We start from the raw sequence: 13,762 nt of genomic DNA, 5'->3' as shown, positions 1-13,762 counted from the left end.
AAAACAAAACAAAAAACCCCAAAACAGTTCATGAGCCATTTCCCATTGTTTTCTTTTTAAAAATCTAAAACAGTAAGATCTTGAGGTCATAAATAAAGAAATAAATCTTAACATACTGGCTTATTCTCATTAAAGGTTTGTCACTTTCATATATTTTTCAAAGAGTATTTTAAAAAGAACACATTAAGAAAAAAATCACTTAAAAGTTTTCCAGTAATTTTACTCTATATACATTAATTCTAATCATTTAACCCTGAAAACAATCTTTACTTGTACAATGTAAAAATATTTTTGACAGTGACTAGGAAAAAAACCATTACTGTAAAGCTACAAACAAAAATATGCTCCTAAGAGCAAAGATAATAAAGCAAAAATAATAATTATACTAGTGATAATCACCAAGATGAATTTTTTTTTTCATTTAGGGCCTGATTGGTTGTATTTAAACATAACCTCTGCAACACTTTATTTGGCAAAAAAAAAAAAAAAAAAAAGGTGGGGGGGTATAAAAAGTATACATACAGAGGTCTGGAAATAGTGAAGAATGCCCACTTTAAAAATAAAACAGTAAAATCATACTTTTTAAATTAATATGACATTTACAAAATATATTCATGTCACTTCTCTTCGTCTTTATACAATTTAGATTGCTCCATTTTTTTAATGTGTTGTCACACTAATATAAATAAATACACTGAACCATGGGAGTCTGCTGTAATGAATCCAAATCATTAAGAACTAGATCCAATAGCTCAAACAATCTTAGTTGCAACTCACTCCAACTACTGAGATAGATTATTATTTACCTTTGTAATTTTTTAAAAGCCTTAGCCAGATGAGATATCGTACGTGTAAGTGTGTGTGTGTGTGTGTGTGTGCATATATGAATGTGCGTGTATGCATGTGCCAGAGCACTGTGAGTACAACCCAGAAACAGCAGTGATATACACACGAGTCTACACAACGGCCTGCACGACACGGGCAGCCAGACACTGAATACCCCTCCAAACAAACCTGAGGCTAAGCAATGAGGAAATGAGGGGATCTGTCATCATATTGCATAATTAACAACAGGTCTGGAAAATGAAGACAGGCAGGAGGCCTGGGCCAAGACGTTCCCGTGACACTGGAGGATGAGAAGCAGCGACAGTCACTTTTGCAGGCAGGGATCAGGGGACCGGATCTGGCTGCAGTGGTAGGGATTCCCTGGATCTGCAGCCGAGGATCCCTGCAACTTCCTTCCCCAAAGGGCATCTGTCGTGGCCTCTGGCAGTGGCCTCCACCTCACCCAGTGACCTCTATGGGATCCCAGCTTGTGAGCTGGGGTATCCCCTCCTGCTGGTCACAACTGTTAGCTCAATACAGACACTATCCCTTCTGGAGGCTTGGCCGAAAACCATCCCTACTTTCCATTTTCAACACAGTTTGAGAAGGGGAGGCTCCTTCTGTCCCTGTGGGGTCCCTGAGTTTGATGTAATGCCAACACCCCATACGCTGGAGAGCAATGACGTAGGAAGTCAGGCAGTCCACTTTAGAACTCAAGCAATCGACATTCAATATGAGCCAGTTTTTGTTATCGCAGTAATAGTTCTCAGTGAGATAGTTTCTCTACAGAACTTCTAACGTATGGGGTAAAGAAAAAAAAAGTATTGCTGGAAGATGAAAGATTTTTTAAAGTGTCTTGTTGAAACTCATTAAAGGAAGTAAAAGGAAACCGATTACTTGTTCGCCTTCTTGGTTCCTGTCCTTGGTCAAAGAGCACCAAGGTTCCTGTTAAGTTACTTAAAGGTTCTCCTGGCCCCTCCACCCACACAATCCTAGGGAATTCCTCGGCCCTCTACTTTCCAAATTTGTAATCATATCCCTGGGTGTGTCTATACAGCTTGTTAATTCAGTTTCAAAATCCACAGCATTTTTTTTTAAACAAAATGAGATAGTTACATTCTTTAAATGCCAGCCATGAAATCATCACGTGAAAAAAAGAACAAGTTAGATTATATATACATAAATTGAATAAAATTTTCTCCTTTTTTAAGGTGTATGTTGAAGACATGTTTAAGAGTGTTTCTAAAGAAAAGGCCTTAGGGAAGGAGCCCCATACTGTGTCCCACAGTCTGATGCTCTGTCCCTGTGCTGTCAGTTCTTAAGCTACACTCTAGCTATGACTTGCGTCATGAACGCCACCTCCCCAAATGGGCACATTAGATGCAGAGACAAACTTCCTTTATAACTCAGTGAATTTTAGTCACACCAGAAAAATGATCTAACCTGTCCAAACATGCAACTTCTTTCTTCCCCCATTAACTAAACCCCCTTCTTTAAAAAAAAAAAAAAAAAAAAAAGATTGGAGGGTCAAGTTAAAATCCACCAGATTTCAGGTTAAACTCTCAGGGTAGCATGATTTCAAATTCATAGCAGCCTTCAGTTTTCTGTATTTTCCTATATTTATCCCAAGTAAACTTCCTGGACCATAATATTTAGGGAGAAATTAAAAGGGTTTTATAGTATAGTATAGTATAGTATTAAGTTCCAGAAATTCTCAGTTTATCAGGGTTTACTCTGAGCTCAATGTCCTACAACGTCTACACGATACAAGTACGTGAACAAGAAGGATTTGAAATACAAAAAACCCTTAGCTCTGTGTCATAAATAAATTTGGGTAAAAACGCAAGCCTTCCACTGAATCATCTCGGCAAAGATGGCCCATCTTCTCTGCAAGAAGCAACCTAGGAATCAAGGGGGGACACCACAATCATTTGTCCATTCAGAAACACAAATACAGTGGTAAGGAAGAGCTAGGACTGCACTTACCTTTCCTTGGCCAGGAGGACAGACATTCCCACCAGCTTAGCAAACTCTTCTGATGTCTGGGATCCCTTTTCTGAAACCTACCAGAAACACAGCAGAGACAAAAATGTGTTAATTTAGTCCAACTAAGTACTCACCTAGGGAGACTGTCTACCAGGATACTCGGGAAGTAATTTACCAAATTTCTTACTCAAATCCAAAGAATATTCACTATAAACTAAATCCTCTTCACTAGTGTTTAATTCTACAAATGCCGAAGGACGGAGAGAAACACAGTAGAGCTGAAAATACCAAAATATGGTGAAGCCATCTACAATGTAATGAAGGCTCTATACTGAAATGAAGAAGAACTCTTTGAGATTCTAAAAAGGAACATGTAACAAATTCTAAATGAGTGCATATTTCATGCTCCAGTAAAGGAAACATATATATAGGTTAAGCTTTAAAATATATGGTAGAAATATCAAGTCTTAAGCCTCAACTTCCTCATCCTCACCTAGTTTAAAGTAAGTGTAATAAATACGAATTATTCAAATTAAACAGGCTCACCACAGAGGCTATGAAGGCAGTAATATTTCAAGTCTCCTAATGAGTAATAGGAGTAGTTTGGCCAGTAAAATCCATCTAAACTACAGCTGCTTTTCATGTATTTTCTTAATATTTTATTTATTTATTTAAGATACAGACAGTGAGAGAGAGCATGAGCAAGGAGAGATCAGAGGGAGAAGCAGACTCCCTGTGGAGCTAGGAGCCCGATGCGGGACTCGATCCCAGGACTCCAGGATCATGACCTGAGCCGAAGGCAATCGCTTAACCTACTGAGCCACCCAGGCACCCCTGCTTTTCATATTTTTTGAAGCAATTATTCTGTAAAACAACCTGTGATGTTTTATAATACCACTTACGTAGGTGTTACTCAAAGAAAAAATTCTGTCAGGGGTCACATTCTGATCAAGAAAGTTAAAAACCTGTCCGTGAGACTGAGCTTCAAACAAAAAGACAGCACCTCACGAATTCCAGTTCTCCTTGGTTAAGTTTCAAAAACTTGAACAATGTAATTTTGATTAATATTTATTCACTGTTAATAATAGGTGTTTTTGGCTAGTCCGAAGGTGGTGAGTTATCTCAACTGATTATTCAGTTGAGATAGCAGTTACAGATCGAACAGTTACAGTTACAGATCGAACTCCTTGTTCTACTCTTTCCCCCTTCTCACTACTGTACTTGACTAGTAAAAAAAAGTAAAAAAAAAAAAAAGTAGGTGTTTTTAATTGGGTCTACAAACATTACTTTTTAGTAAAGTTAAATTCAAAAGGAAATCCTGTTTCTCAAGTTGCTAGGCATTCAGGTCTTGGTGGGCTGACTGATGAGGAGGAAACGGGGTTCACATACTGTCTCCAAGGCTCAGGCCACCATTTCCTCTTCCTTATGGCTCTGAAGCTCAATTACCATGACGCCACTGTCAAAAACTCGGAGCCTAAAAACCACAGATGGGAGAACAAAGCTGTGAATATCTAGGATCTTCACCCACTAAGGAGGTGTAGCTACAGCATAACTAAAAAGCTCGCGAATAAGCACTTAATGAAAGTATGAACTATAATCCACATGCTGAAGAAAATATGTCTGGCTCTCTTTAATGAACCTGGGGAGAGGAAAATATAATGCACAGCTGAACATCTATACTTTTAAATCTCCAGAAACTAACACAAGATGTCTAGCAGAGGGGCTGGTAATTCTGACCTCCTAGGAAGAGCCCACATTCCTCTGTCACTGCCCCCAAGTCAACAAGACTTGGACCACTAGCCCTGATAAGGTGGCAAGCCAGGATAAGTGAATTCTGTTCATTTCATTCCAAGAGGGGCAATATGTTGGCTCACCACACAGACGGCAGGCCCGGCAGGCCCGGCAGGCCCTTCCTGTCTACTCTGTATGGAACAGTGGCTCTAGTTGGCAAGCTTCCCGCAGAGGTTCTTTTACCTGAGAGGTAATTTTAGCGCTTCCAGCATCTTGCAAGCATTCACTAAATCTTCTGGTAAGAGCAACTAATAGGAAAAAAAAAAAATCCAGTTTACACTGCAAATTAATAGAGTGATGTTATATAATTATAATGATCACTAAAACACAAGAGGAAACTTAACAATTATCATCTATCTGTGACTTAATCTCAGGGTCATGAGTCAGGCTCCAGGCTGGCCCATGGAGTCTAGTTAAAAAAAATTTTTTTTAAATAAAAACATAAAAATTATCATTTATCAGGGATTTTAGGTGGCTTCATCACTATAAGGCAAAAAGAATTAATAAAGAAGCAAAGCAGCGCTATCTTACAGAAAACAGCACAAGCCATGTGTGTAATTTTAAAATTAATAAAATATTAGTAGTCATTAATAAAATAAAAAGGAACAGGTGAAATTAATTTTAACACATGTGTTTCATTTAACCCAAGAATTCTAAAACATCAATATATAATCAATATAAAAATTATTAATGAGATATTTAACTTCTTATTTGGTACAAAGCCTCCTACATGTGGTATATAATTGACACTTCTAGCATAGCTCCATTTGGATTAATTGTATTGCAAGGTCACAGTTGTCACATGTAGCTAGCTAGTGGCCAGCCTTCCAGACCACACAAACTTAAAGAATCAGCCTAGCATGGTGGCTGACAAGTACAGCTTTGAGTCACCCAGAACGGCTCCAGAGGCAGCCCGGCCTGGGGCCACATGCCTGTCAAACCACTGTTTCCAAGGCACAACCTTGGTCAAATAAGTGAATCTTTGTGAGCCTCAACTTCCTCATCTTCATATCATGCCCTTGAGCATGAGTGAGAGAGGCTACCTCTCTGGGGTACCACGAGAAGAAATGGGGCAGTGCGTGCAGAGCGCCTGGTTCATAGTCAGTACTCACTGATAGCACTCACGGTGACCAGTCAGATGAAGACACAGCAGAGGCTTAGATATACGGCGCTGCAGTAAGAGCTGGAGGGACAGGTCTATGAGCTATTCGCACAGAGGCGACTACTGACACCACAAAACTGTGTTTGACTAAAGGGCACGAAGAGTGCACGGACAGAACATGGGGGGCCAAGGACACATGGGTGTGAAGAGACAAGGAGGGTTAAAGAACAGCCACTGCTGATTCAGAGCCCGTGGAGGAGGGCAGCTTTCCCCCGGCTTCTCCACACACCACCTGTCTCCAACCCAGTGAATCTAAAAACAGTCGACAACCCCAGAGAAAAGACATCATACACAGGCTTATTAATCACAATATGGGCACGGAATAGTAAAGCCAGAAGGTATCAGTCAACCCAAATTCCCATTTCAAAGGTAGGGAAACCGAGTCTCAGTGAGGGTCAGTGAGCTACTCCAGGTCACTCAGCACAACACTGGCACACCACACCGCTACTGGGATAGTTCTGGTGTTCTCAACCCTTCCTCAAATTGTATTCACTTTGGGGAATTTGTGTTATATTAAGAAAGTCTATATGTAGTTAAAGAACATCTAAATGTTCTATTCTTACTTCCATTTCTCGAGCTCGGTTTACTAAACAGTACACCTCCGTGAGTGACATTATTCCCCCTTGTTCCTGTTAAAATATGGAATTTAGCAAGTATTAGGTTATAATTAGAACCAGTTGGCATTTCTTTTTTTTTTTTTTTTTTTGCTCAAAATGAAAGTTTCTTGACAGTGTTATAAATGCAATCTCAATTTGATTCTCTGTCCATACAAAAGTATGAATTTCTATTTCATTAATAATACTGAACTAATGTCTTAACAGTGATAGAATTTTTAGAACATTTAAAAATTACATAGGATCCCATTTTTACATCATAATTCTGATGTATTATCATGCCTTCTATTTTGTCCGTAAAACTTTTAGAGGATACAGTGCATTGACGTGGTAAAACCAAGGCACAGGATACAGTTACAAGAAGTATATATAAACCTTAGTTAGCACTTTGTGCCAATTTTGGAAACATTTAGAGGAGATCATAAAGCCTGAAAAATTCTCACATCCTATTATGATTTACAACTAATTGTGCAATAAACAGACTATTAACCACCATTCCATTACTAAATATACGGCTATCACTATACAGGCTGTAGGCAATTGAAAAAAGTTTCCAATATTAAAACCTGGTATAAGTAGGTGGTTGATGTGGATATTGTGCCTTGTATTAGCTAGATAATTGTCTTAAGTTTCCATTTTAATTTGCAATGTATATGGCAGTTATCAATCTTTATGCTATCTTCATTACATAAATGGTGGTGTGGGGGGGTGGTTCTCCAAAAATTAAATCCCTTCTCCCTACAAAAGACAGAAGATTTACAAGAAGGAAACCATGTAAGAAATGCACAGATAACATTAATAAAATCCAAATATGGACTAAAGGGTTGAATTCTAATCTACCAGGACATTCTCTTAATTTAGGGTGAGGAGCTAACACATTCCTGTGACAATTCATTAGTTTATTAATTTAAAAAAAAATCACCATGACATTTTTCAAAATAGTAAAGTCTTGGCTAGAGCGTCAAGCATTGAAGGAAAGTCGTTAAGTCTTTTCATTCATAAAATGAAGAGGGACAAAAGCCTTTCCAAATTTAGGGGCTGGGAGGCTATTCCATTGAATTTAGAGAAATGAAATCGAGTGGCAAAAATTGTACTTAATACTTTTAAAGGAAGTGTTTTCGAGACTTAAGGTAAACATTTAGACCCATGAAAACACATTGCTTGGCACATGCACGCCATGAATAGAACACTTCTGAAGGCAGTGACCGCCTGGCCACGGCGGCACCTGGCTCTTGCCCCACCAGCAAAACACTTCTGAGGTCCTTGTCCCAGCTCCCCTCACATGGGGGCCTCTGGCTTCTGCATCTGCTGGATTTGCTTCTGTAGCTGGTCCTTGTCCAACTTCATCTTGGCTTCAAGAACTTGCCTGAGGGATCCTATGCTTTCATAGATGGCCGTCAACCCAGCACCAACTTCTGCTTTCATTTCCTTCATGTCCTCGTTCATCTGTAACTCCAGCTGCTGATGCGCCCATGCACTTTCTCTTCTTCCTGTTTTGTTCTCTGCACTTCCATATTCTTCTTCTGACTTTCTTCTATTTTGTCAAGTCTGGCTGACATCTGGCTGAGCTTCTTCTCCATGTCCCTTTCGCTGGCTCCACTGTTTTCCTTAACGACCAAGGAAAGCTGATCAATTTTCTATAAAAGTTCTTTCTCTATCCGTTCTTGTTCCTGTTGCAACCAATTCCGTGCAGATAAAATCTCATTACTGAGTTCCTCAATCGTACCTTTAAATTTTGTATCCAGAAGTTGAAGCTGGTGGTTACTATCTCTGTGGGACATCTTCAGTTTGGTGCTTTGCTCTGATATCGACAAGTCCACTCTGTTCAAAAGCTGAGAAATCTGTCCCTCTGCATCTTTGATTTTTGTTTCCAAGATAAGTTTGGCAGCTTGCTGTTCTTTGTTCAAGTGCTGGAGCCCCTCGTAAGTTGTTTTGTGCTCTGCAGAGAGTCTGGCTATGCTGGCGTCACATCTTGCCACTCTTCCCCGCAGGTCTCCCAAACCCAAGAGCTGACGCATCTCCAAGGTCTTTAAGGCGGAATTCGTTCCATAGCTGATGTTGTCCCGGGCCCGGATCTGCTCCTGCAGTACCTCGATATCCCGATTGAGCTGCTTCACAATGGCAGTTATGTTTCTGATGTGCTCCTCCAAGAAGAGCCTGGCCAAGCGGTCGCCGCCCCCTTTGTTCTGCATTTTCGGCAAACTGCCAACAATGTTGTCCTTAATCCGGAAGGCGTGCTCCACAAGGGCCGCGGTTGTCTTCCCGTGACAGAGGATCCTATCTTCCAGTTGTTCCACGAGGCTTACAGAGGAGTAGGGTGCCATGGTCAGGGACTGGCTGCGTCGGGGCATGGTTCTAACTCGCCGTAGATGCATATTTTCCATATATTATACCTTTCCTCAGTGACGAGAGAAGGAAATGCAGTGTTCCGTTGGGCCATTTTCCTTTTAATAATTTACATCGGCGCGGGGGGCGGGCGCGCCGCGGCTGCCCAGGTCCTCGCCGGCGCGGCTGGGTGCGGCGGCCGCTGGCGCGGGCTGTGCGGGGCGCCCGGCTGCGGGCCCGCGCCGCGGGGAGCGCCGTCCAATCAGCGCGCGCCTGCCGCCTAGCCCGGCGCGCGGCCCGGCCGGGTTCGCGGCTCCCGGGGCGCGCGAGCCGCCGCGCGCCGCCCCAGCCGCTTCCGGGCGCCTTGCCTGGACGCGGTTGCCGTGGCAGCCCGAGCTGGAGGCTTTCCCCGCGCACCCCAGTTGGCATTTCTTAACAGAAATCACAATCAGAGTAAAATCAGGAATCATAGAACTTCCTAAGAAGTCTTTAAAAACTAAATATACACACAGGAAAACCTAGTCAGATACATGAAGCATTTCCAATTCCGTATGTGGATTTTAACATCATTATTACTGTTTTAACATTTGCTTCAATGAGAAGAGGGCCTCTACACCACGTTTCAAAAAGTGTATTGAAATGGTTTAAGTTATTACAACTAATAAATGAGTAAACTATGGAATTAAACAGGAATATCACCACTGTAACCCCAAATGAAGTTAACAGATCTAGCTATTGACTAGCTATTGACTATCTAGCTATTAGGGGCTGCTGCTACATCACAAAAAAAAAGACAAACAGGCACTATGTACCCCTTGATGAAAATGCACAGCACCCTCTATGAAATATTCAACAGAAAAAAAAGAAAAAAGAACTTCTAGCTTTAAATTCCAGTCTATAAGGAATACAAGGGGCAGGGAAGTATGTCAAAATAAAATCAATAAAATCTGAGACACTCTATAAAATAAACCACTAGCTTCTTTAATAAATATATTATGTGGGATAGAAAAAAGAGATAAGAGAAGGGGAAACATGGAATTAAAAAAAAAAAGGCATTGAGAGAAAAATCAACCCATTGCAAGGTATCCTGATTTGAACAAACTAACTGTAAGAGAAAATGTGAATACTAACTAGATATCTGAAAATACTAAAAAATTATTTTTCACTTTTCCTGTGTGAAATGGGATTATAATTACATCTAAAGCATGTTTATCATTGTAATTACATACTGAAAAGTTTACAAAGTGATGCGATGTCTGGGATTGCTTTAAAGTAATGTTGAATGAAGGCTGCTTACACACGAGCCTGGATAACAGGCACACAGGGATTCATTATACTATTCTATTTTGTCACGATGGAAATACTTCTTTTTTTTTTTTAAAGACCTTATTTTTTTAACAGACAGAGATCACAAGTAGGCAGAGAAGCAGGCAGAGAGAGAGGGAGGAAGCAGGCTTCCTGCCGAGCAGAGAGCCCGATGTGGAGCTCGATCCCAGGACCCTGGGATCATGACCTGAGCCGAAGGCAGAGGCTTAACCCACTGAGCCACCCAGGCGTCCCCACGATGGAAATACTTATTAAAATAAGCGTTTTAGGGCGCCTGGGTGGCTCAGTGGGTTAAGCCGCTGCCTTCGGCTCAGGTCATGATCTCAGGGTCTTGGGATCAAGTCCCGCATTGGGCTCTCTGCTCAGCAGGGAGCCTGCTTCCTCCTCTCTCTCTCTCTCTCTCTGTCAAATAAATAAATAAATAATCTTAAAAAAAAAAAGGCGTTTTAATGAATGGAGTTTTGATTGCCTGAGTAATGTCAGAAGATATATCTGTATTATGAAATGATTAACAGCACACTTGTATTAACATCCAAACATCTAAATGTCTCTAAACATCTCGAGATCATATATTTCCTTTTGAAAATCAGAGATAAGAAAAGCTTTCTATCAAAGAGACTGAAGAAGTTACAGATACCTGAGATGGAAATTGAAAACAATGTAGATTTTGACAACAAATCCACGAATAAGTACACTAAACTGATTTAATATTCCTAAAAGGAAAAATAACATGTGGGTTGAATAGTAGCAGCACTGGGAAAGGAACATAAAGCTGGTGTTTAGCTTTCCGATGACTTGGCAGTTACTTAACACAACCGAGAGCCTGCCTGCATTCTGTTTTTACCTCTAGCGGTGCCTGCAGCATCCCAGCCAGCTGCTTGGCCAGCTGCATGTGGTACTGTGTGCCCCAGCCGTAGGTTTCCCTGGTAACTGGGTTAGCTATTCCCATGCTCAGCAAATAGGACTTAAACCTGATGGTCTATAAGTAGAGAAGAAAATGCACAAAAAGACAAATACGTGACATTCATCTCTCCACCCCAACATTTGAAATCTTTCCACTGTAAACTCCATTCTACTAGTTATTTCTGTATCCACCCATTTCTTCCACCTTGTTCCTATAGTATAAACTCGAAGAAACTGGATTTCTAGGAGTTCCCTGCATAAAGCTAATTAATTAGTCTTCTTCCTTCTCCTGTCTTGATATTTCATACTTCAATGACCTCACAGGTCTGGAGTGAGAAGAGGGTTAGGAAACAACTGTGCTGTATTTAATGCCAACCAAATGACAGAGCCAAAAACTTAGAAAGGAACGTGGCTGGGATCAGTCTGGAGACAAATTTAATGAAACAAATATCAAACATATGGTTATGTATAAAACAACCACTCCTTACACATTTCACTATCTCGCTTTTCCACACTTCAAGAGAAGGTACTGAGGTATCTTTTAATCCTACGGGCTGACTTTTTCTTTAATACTTTCATATATCCACAAGCCCTAACAGAAATCACTACATTAAGAAAGAAACTGCTGACCCACCAAAACATCACAGCATTATTTGTCCAATCTGGTTTCTAATGCCTTAAAAAGGCAACCTAGTTACCTCATCTTCTGTGATATCACCTTGCTTGTCTTTGATCTTATTAGCAATTGATTTTGATAACTCCACCATTTCCTTAGCCTGTCAAGAGAACAGTAAAAGACTGAAAAAAATCATGTCCCCAAAGTGTCTGCTTACAAAACTCCTATCATAACTGGTAGGAATCCAACAGGTGTAAATTACACATACCTTGACCATTAGCTTGCTGAGGTCTTCAAAGGCCTGAAATGAGAAATGAGTTTTTGTTGGAATCTCTCTAAAGAACTAAAATGTTTTAAAGCAACAGAATACTCTATTTTCTTCCCTTAGACAAACATTTTTGAAAATGTCCTACAAATATCAATTTATACAATTTTTTTAAAATTTATATAAATATTTACATAAGTAATAAACCCATCTTATTCTAAGAGTTCGATTTAGCCTGTTTCCTGCTCTCTCTCTCACTCTCTCTGCCTACTTGTGATCTCGCTCTGTCAAATAAATAAATAAAATCTTTAAAAAAAAATGGGGAGATAAACCATGTAGTTCAAAGAACAAACTCAGGGTTGCTGGAGGGGATGTGGAGTAGGGATGGGTTAAATGGGTGGTGGGAATTAAAGAAGGCACTTGTGGGGATAAGCACTGCGTGTTAAATATAAGTAATGGGGGGGCGCCTGGGTGGCTCAGTGGGTTAAAGCCTCTGCCTTCAGCTCAGGTCATGATCCCAGGGTCCTGGGATCGAGCCCTGCATCAGGCTTTCTGCTCAGCAGGGAGCCTGCTTCCTCTTCCTTCTCTGCCTGTTTCTCTGCCTACTTGTGATCTCCATCTGTCAAATAAATAAATAAAATATTTAATAAATAAATAAATAGATAGATAGATAGATAAAACTGATGAATCACTGAATTCTACTCCTGAAAACAATACTACACTCTATGTTAACTAACTTGAATTTAAATAAAAAATAAAAATTAAAAATGCTCAACTTTACACCAGTGTGAAAGTGATAAGCATTCAGTAGACCTCACACTTTGAAGTGTGAATTTTGATCTTTTCCCAGGCTAGTGATCTGATGTACAATCATTTTCATCAGCTGCAGTTCCCAGCAGCTGTGTGATCATGAGTGAGTACAGTTGATACCCTGACAACAATTGTGTGTCTGTATAGCCATGTTTGTTTTTTCTACTCAGTGCAGTATTCAATATATTACATGAGACATTCAACACTTTACTACAAAATAGACTTCCTATCAGATGATTTTGTCCAACTATAGGATAATGTGTTTTTGAGCACAATTAAGGTAGACTAGGCTGCTTTGTTTTGTTGACGGTTTCCTTTGCTGTGCAGGAGACTTTTATCTTGATGAAGTCCCAAAAGTTCATTTTTGCTTTTGTTTCCCTTGACTTTGGAGATGTATCTTGAAAGAAGTTGCTATGGCTGATGTCGAAGAGGGTTACACTGCCTGTATTCTTCTCTAGGATTTTGATGGATCCCTGCCCATGTTGAAGTCTTCCATCCTTTTAGAGTTTATCTTTGTGTATGGTATAAGACAATGGTTAAGTTTCATTCTTCTGTACATAGCTGTCCAAGTTTCCCAGCACCATTTATTGAAGAGACTGTCTTTTTTTCCACGGGATATTTTTTCCTGCTTTGTTGAAGATTAGTTGACCATAGAGTTGAGGGTCCATATCTGGGCTCTCTACTCTGTTCTGTTGGTATATGTGTCTGCTTTTGTGCCAGTCCCATGCTGTGTTGGTGATCACAGCTTTATAATAAAGCTTGAAATCAGGCTATGTGATGCCCCTAGCTTCGTTTTTCTTTTTCAACATTTCCTTGGTGATTCGAGATCTTTTCTGGTTCCATACAAATTTTAGGATTGTTTGTCCCAATACTTTGAAAAATACCTTTAGTATTTTGATTGGGATGGCGTTGAAGGAATAGATTGCTCTGGGCAGCATAGATATTTTAACAATGTTTATTCTTCCAATCCATGAGCATGGAATATTTTTCCATATTTTTGTGTCTTCTTCAATTTCTTTCATGAGTGTTCTGTAGTTCCTTGAGTAGAGATCCTTTACCTCTTTGGTTAGGTTTATTCGCAGGTATCATATGGTTGTTGGTGCTATAGTAAATGGAATCGATTCTCTAATTTCCCTTTG

At 40.1% G+C, this 13,762-nt stretch overlaps 1 protein-coding gene and 1 pseudogene across 2 annotated transcripts; both read right to left on the bottom strand.

Annotated features, from left to right (window-relative positions):
• Positions 1 to 1,894: 1,894 nt before the first annotated feature.
• Positions 1,895 to 11,936, bottom strand: LOC309848622 (vacuolar protein-sorting-associated protein 36-like). The gene is made up of 8 exons (XM_082700517.1): positions 11,817 to 11,936; positions 11,631 to 11,708; positions 10,874 to 11,008; positions 6,328 to 6,393; positions 4,786 to 4,850; positions 4,201 to 4,285; positions 2,812 to 2,888; positions 1,895 to 2,726 (listed from the first exon to the last, which is right to left on the bottom strand). The coding sequence occupies exons 1-6, from the start codon at positions 11,823 to 11,825 to the stop codon at positions 4,213 to 4,215; spliced, it is 426 nt and encodes a 141-aa protein (XP_082556643.1). The 5' UTR covers positions 11,826 to 11,936; the 3' UTR covers positions 1,895 to 2,726; positions 2,812 to 2,888; positions 4,201 to 4,212.
• LOC309848611 (protein FAM81A pseudogene) lies at positions 7,263 to 8,907 on the bottom strand (annotated as a pseudogene). The gene has a single exon. The product of its transcript is annotated as a protein FAM81A pseudogene (transcript).
• Positions 11,937 to 13,762: the final 1,826 nt, after the last annotated feature.

Source organism: Mustela nivalis (genome assembly GCF_964662115.1).
Source record: "Mustela nivalis genome assembly, chromosome: 15".
Taxonomy (NCBI): domain Eukaryota; kingdom Metazoa; phylum Chordata; class Mammalia; order Carnivora; family Mustelidae; genus Mustela; species Mustela nivalis.
The sequence above is the reverse complement of the archived record's forward strand: the minus strand, read 5'-3'. Positions and strand labels throughout refer to the sequence as shown.